Source organism: Chelon labrosus (genome assembly GCF_963514085.1).
Source record: "Chelon labrosus genome assembly, chromosome: 10".
NCBI classification, from domain to species: Eukaryota; Metazoa; Chordata; class Actinopteri; order Mugiliformes; family Mugilidae; genus Chelon; species Chelon labrosus.
In genome coordinates, this window is record NC_140360.1 from 22,617,598 (window position 1) to 22,624,317 (window position 6,720).

The 6,720-nt window shown below is 40.4% G+C and overlaps 1 protein-coding gene across 1 annotated transcript; it reads right to left on the bottom strand.

Moving 5' to 3' along the window:
* Window positions 1–2,057: 2,057 nt before the first annotated feature.
* LOC311494043 (N-acetyltransferase family 8 member 3) lies at window positions 2,058–3,680 on the bottom strand (the record flags this gene model as incomplete). Its single annotated transcript, XM_084552885.1, has 2 exons — window positions 2,058–3,119; window positions 3,662–3,680. 2 exons carry the CDS (start codon window positions 3,678–3,680, stop codon window positions 2,374–2,376), a joined length of 765 nt encoding a protein of 254 aa, XP_084409011.1. The 3' UTR covers window positions 2,058–2,373.
* Window positions 3,681–6,720: the final 3,040 nt, after the last annotated feature.

Genomic DNA, 6,720 nt, shown 5'->3' on the forward strand with positions numbered 1-6,720 from the left:
TGAGATCACCTTCAGGCTTGAAAGCTGATGTGTGGAAGCATTTTGGATTTAAAAAGTATGATGACGGAGAAGAACTGGATAAAAGTAAGGCTGTGTTTGTATTGTCTGGGCAGAGTTCCATTTTTTTGTACAATCTAACACACAGTTTTGCGTACATTTCTTTCATAACTAAGAAAAATAGTTTAAAAAGAGAAACATCTCTGTTGAACTGAATCAAAACTATTCAGTCAGCAAATCAGCAGCAATTTCTAGCATTAGTCATCAAGCGGTGGCAGTGTAGGCTACATTTGCCAGCAAAAACCTAAAAGAGAAGGAAGAAACAGAACCAGACACTTTGCCAATCCCTAACAGGAAAATTGAGATATGGATTCAGGGTTTTCTTTTTCTACTGGACAAGTTGTAATCACTCTTTTGTGTCAGTCAGTTTATTGCTATAGTCCAGAGACGATGGGAAAGAAATTCAGTTTGTAATGGGTTAATGTTAAACACTGGTTGTTTATTACTATTGACTGAAACTTCCCAGTTAAAGGACCCTGAGTTCTGGTTTGACATGACTGATCAACCAATTTATTTTTTTTTAAAACTTGAAAAAAAGTCCTATTCAGTATGTTCAGTAGTTCAGTAAGTAGTCTTCTTATGAAGATAGATATAGAGTCAAGAATTAGATAGCTTTGTGCAATGAATGAAATCATAAAAAAATGGAAATCTGATTAGTTTGATCCAAGTCAAACATCTGTTGTCTGTATATGCTGTCAGATCTCCATCTTCTAAACATCGACTTACTATTGGAAACAAGTATCTTGTATTTTATATCTGTAGTAAATTTGCTTTCTGTTTTGACACTAAAAAGTTATTTTCTGATGATCAGTGTACCATAAATGTGTCACATCAGTAAACTTCTGTGGGAGTTGAATACGTGAGAAGCCTTTTTATCCAACATACCCCCAAAAGCTGACTCATCCGAGCAGCATGTGTATGAGAGGAATTACAAATGAGCCGTTGTTAACTTTAGGCCAATTGTGCTAGTAATGGTGAGGGGATGACAACAGGTTGGGCAGCATTAAGGCTCATTTTCCTTTGGCTGGTTCAGCAGCTGCCTGCTGGCCACTGGACGATATTTTTTCCCCGACAGCCTAAGCAGGAATGATTGATGTCTAAAGGCCTCTGGTGCTGTGTGTGTGTGTGTGTGTGTGTGTGTCTCGGTGCCAAGCTGCTCTATCCATTCAGTACTCTCTCGAAACTCATTTCAGCCACACCTGTCATCGTTTGCTCAAGGTTTTCCCTTTTAAGATCACTGGACACGCACTCTCTCAAGATAAGCAGGCACTGTGTGGTGCTTATGTATTACTGATCACCTTTGGGGGGTTCCTTATGCAATGTTGGTTAGGAAATCGACATTGTTAGCACAGTTCTTGTTGCAGACAAAAGGTTTTGTAAGAAACAGTCTTCTGACATCAGGCTGAGCAGTTGACAAGAAGCTCTTTGTTTGCATACTAGCCGGCTATCACAGTTTTTGTAGGAAACGAGTAATTCCCATGGCCCTTTGTATCTCCAGTCTCTACTCCCACATATCATAAGACCACCGATGAGGAAACATAACTTAGCTGTTTCCCCATTGTTCGGTGTTGATAATCTCTGCATTTGCTTTGTGTACGATGACCTGAATGCACTGCGGCATACTGAAGACTTTACCCTCTTTTTATGCCACACACACACACGGCTCTTTTAGCTCCAAAGAATTTTAAACCTCCCAGCGTCCTGATACTATTGCATTTTTCATTGGTATTTTAAGCAAAGAGTTGTGAGGTCTTAGAAGTCAGCTGGCATTAATTCCTCCGAGACAAAGGGATTCCACTTCTCCCTGGAAAGAGGCTTAAAAGAAAGTTCTCCTGCTTCCAAACAGCTACATTTCTCCTTTCTCATGTATATTTTTTATATCACATTGTGGACAGAATAGGAACAGACGCCAACCGAGTATGTTTAATGTGTAACAATTAATAAAAATATGTACTTACTTTACATTTACTTTAGATTATTTTTTTCTTTTAAATGCAAATAAGTTAATTTGGCTAACCCGAGGAGCTAAATAACGGTCTCATTGTCCTTGTATTTAAATATTATACTGAGGGTGTAGGTGTATTCATAATACATCAAAGAAAGAAGAAACACAAGGAAACAGATCATTTATGCTGCTTTGTGGAAAAAAATAAAATTTAATGTTTTTTTTTTTTCAACTACCATGAAAGTGTAGTGGAGACATGAGTGGCCAGATAACACAGAGCACTAAATGTGACAAAAACCATAAATTAACTAAAATATTCTCGACTTGCTGTACAGTCGAAGTTCTATCAGGTGATGAAGTCCACTTTGTGTTTAGATTAACTTCTCCATTCGCATCACGTTGATTCTGGCCAGCTTGGAGAACCAGCGATTGGCGTGTGTGTTACTGTGGGATGCAGTTTGAACAAAGCCAAATTTCTGGTACATGGCAATGGCTGCTGTCTGCGGCGCGCTGACGTCCAGGGTGAGCCGGGCAAAGCCTCGCTCTTTGCAGAAATCCAAGGCCTTCCGCGTCAGCTGTGAGCCGAGGTTCTGGCGGCGCCACGGAAACGCCACGACCACGTGGGACATCTCGCCGTAACTTCCGTCTTGAGAAAACTCTGCGCCTCCTCCCAGCACCGCTCCGTTCCAGTCGTCAAACCTCTCACCTTCCTCCTCCTCTCCCCTTTTCCCCACCACCGCCACCATCCCCACCACCTTGGACTGGCCTTTGACGTCTCCCTCTGCCACCCAGAAACCGTTATCTGGGCTTTCCAGGTAGCTGGCTTGAATGTCGGCCATGTCTGTGCTTAGCCTCCTCATCATGTAGCCCTCATAGATGTCGTGGCAGCAGTAATAAATGAGGCCAGCCCATGCACTGCCAAAGAGTAACGCTTGGAAGTAGGAGCTGCCTCCCAGCACATAGCCAGCCATGGAAATGCTCAGAGCAACCCCAACGTGGTCTGGATGGCTCATGGCCCTGAAAAAGGCTGGGTACACATGTTCAAGAATCCCACTGCGAAAAAGTGACATTACCTCATGTTTATCGGAGGGTTGATATTCCCTGATGGAGAACTGAACTGCATGTTAGACAGGGAGAAAAAGGGGGGAAAGCAGGGGGAGGGAGAGAATGAGAGCTCAGTGAGACTAATCTTCCTGTTGCTGCAATCAGAAATTCCTGCAGGATTTCACAATGGGCTCAATATGCTCACGTAACTTGTTGAAGTAAAAATAATCAAAACACCTCTTACTGAGTCTTTTTAATTCTAGTTCACATAAATATTTAAACCTGGCAATTGTATATGACGACCTGAGGTGAAAATCACAATTAAAATGAATCTATTTTATCATTTTAAAATGTGAACGCTGAAAGCAATTCTTGGGATGCAATACAATTAGGTCTAAAATATGCTAATGATGACCATAAAAGCAAGGCAAGATCCTGAGGCAACAAACAAAAGGTTCTTATGTCACCAATGCAAGTTAGCTGTGCCATTCCCTTCCACTCTTGCTGTATTATTAGTACCCCTACCCGTCATTATCAACACAGCTACTTGAAACACTATATAGTCTGAAAAGCACAAAAGCATAAAAGTTGAACATAATCAGACGGTTAACTTACAGTTATTTGTCTGGGCCATGCCGACTCTCTCCACTCGACTTTCACTCAGTCTGAAAGACTTAATGGTGCCGCTGCTCCAGCTGGACTTAAGCTACAGATTGCGATAATCAGCCATTCACAAAAAGGGATTGAAATTATTTTGAGCATGCTCACCTAAGACTACACACATGCACACACACACACACACACACACCCACACACACACACACACACACACAATGACTTTAAAGTATAACTGTTATCGTTTGCATTGAATTTAATGCAAGAAACTTTGCAGTTAGATTTAGATGATGCAAGTTTGTGGAAACGTACTTCAACAGAAGAAAGTTTCATCGGAATTAATCACAGCGTTGGTTTTATTATGACACACTGATATTTTTTCTTACTTAATTAACTCAGTCAACAGAGTAAAGAACTCTATCATTAGATTTCTCAGGAAGGATAAGCTCCGATCGTGAATATATTAAGTCTGAAAAACTGAGCAGAATGTGAATTCCACCACTTCAGATACGTCCAAGAATAAAATGATGTTATTAACTTCTTTGTGGGTGCTTCGGTTCAGTTTTGGAGGAATCTGCTGTGGATGTCGTTATCCTTCCCATCCCCACAGCATAAGGTGACATAAAAGTGTCCTATGGCGTGGGCGACGGTGTCTTGTGCAATAACCTGGTGGGCCTCTGACATGATTACATTTCCTGGGCAGGAGAAGGGCCTTTACACCTGTTTAAATCAATAGCACAGCCTCATGAATCTGGGAGCAGTGGAAGGTCAAGCAACTCTGGAACTTTCTCAAACCGTTTCACAACCATAATGTGAATTCTGAAAGCTGCATCCCGCAACTCCATCCCCCTGCAGCACAGTAATTACATTTAATGAGTGTTTATTTGCTCTTGTGCTTACATATAGTGGTAAGCACAAGAGCTTACCACTATATGCCTACTGTACAAGCCTGTACTTTATGGTCATACACCTAGCTGCATAAATGGCAGTCTTACTGAATTACATTTTAACCCTTTCCATCTGACACAGGCGAAGTGAACTGAATGGAATCAGATTAACTAACAGAACTGTTGCAGTTGCTGCTCACAGCAATAATCCTCTCCTGTGTTCGTAGAAAATGAAATCAATTTAATTAACTGTACACCAGAGTAAATGAGTTAACTTCACATTGTTAGGGAGATGTCAGATGAGTCGAAGTCATGACTCTTGTTGAGGTGCTGAGAAACACATTTGTACAACCATAACAATAATTATTATGTCTCATTTCTCCTTATATTTTCAAGGACGTCTGAATGAATCTCTAGGAAAAACGTTCATCTTCTGCTCAATGTACTGAAATTTATTCAAAGTACCTACCTAGTAATCAAGATCAAGATTCATAGTTCCTACCTATGCGGACTGTCGACTGTTCTCTTGCGTCACTGTTCAAATACACCTCTGTATGCATCCACATGACCTGACATTCAGTGGTAAGTCTGCGACTGTTTATGCACAAGTTGAGGTCACTTCAGTAGAAAGAAATAGCCCATACAAGCACTGAACACAAGGTTAGCAAGCTATTCATAAGAAAATACCATACAATAAAATCAGAAAATCAGCCAACAACAATGTTCAGACTGCCTGCACCTGTTTTTTGGCTTTTCCAGATTGTAACCTGATTTTTGTAACGCCTATTCATAAAGCCAGATCTGAACTACAATTGAAGTACAAAAGAAATGATATCTACAGATCCATCTGGGTCTGGATCTTTAAATCAAAAATCAAATCATTTAGGTGTCCCGCAATGTGACATAATGACAAAAATAAATCTAGGGTGACAAAAGTGCTCAGAACAGTCCATGCGGCTATTAGCAGAGTAATATGGTTGACAGTAAGAAGAACATCAGTCCGCAGACGGACACTGAAATAAGTGATCTGATGGCTGTTTCGAGGGAGGCTTCTGTCCCGTCCTAACTGGAAAGAATGGACCAAAGCTGATTCACAAGAATTGGTACATAGTTATTAATGCTTATGTTGTTAACACAGCAATCAATTGGACCCATAAAATTGATCCAGCCTGATCACTTGCTAATAAGTGTGGAGTCTGTCCTAAAGAGTCAAGAGAAGCCTGAGAGACAAACGTTATTTGCCTGTCAACTAATATAGCCCTTGACTCATTGATTGCCATTAAAGAATATGTCTACTGCTAAAAGCTGCATATTGTGGGTTGGTAAATGCGTATCTACTGAAGTAAGTTCCCTTTGAAAAATCAATAAACAGATTTGATTAATCCTAGATCATCGTGTTGTTGTGCATTTAAATGTCGTGTGTGCCCTTCAAACTTTGTCGCTTAGTGTACTTTCATCACTTCTGATAAGCTGAGCCACTGAGAGCTCTATCTGACCAATACACTTTGTCATTGATTCAACATGCTCAATCGGCTGAGAGGCCACCATCGGGAGTCCAAATCTACTGCCCCAACAGCCCAACGCCTCCAAACAGCCAAATGTCATGTTGGTGTGTCACGGCCTTCGAATGCCACCTCATAATAATTCTTTTGAGAGACTGATTCAGGAGACATCATTCTTCAGGAGATTCTCAAAACTGAAAGGCTATTGTAAGATCAGTGAACCGGATACACAGAGGTGTTGAATGACAGCAGATAATTCAAATTAAACTAGAACTAAGCAGACATGTGCAGATACAAGTTTGGATCATGCAACCAAGTTTCTGTTCTTTGCTGAGATAAAATTAGTTTAGTTACTAGTTTCAGATCAGGGTTAGAAAATGGTGTCACCTGTCTGAGTTGCGTAATGACGACAAAGGCAAATGTACCGACCAGTGATCAATCAATCAAAATGTAACTGAATATTAATACTTACTTCCCACCAAACATCACATTTCACTGTTTACTGATAAAGTTGCTTGAAGTTCTTTCAGATAATAGCTAGAGTTCTCACCTTGACTATTAAGAAATAAATCATACTTTAATCATCATACTTACCTTAAGACCTTGAAACATTGCTAGGAGAATGTTTTCAGAACACATTCTTATTTCTAACAACAAAAGTTAAAACAAT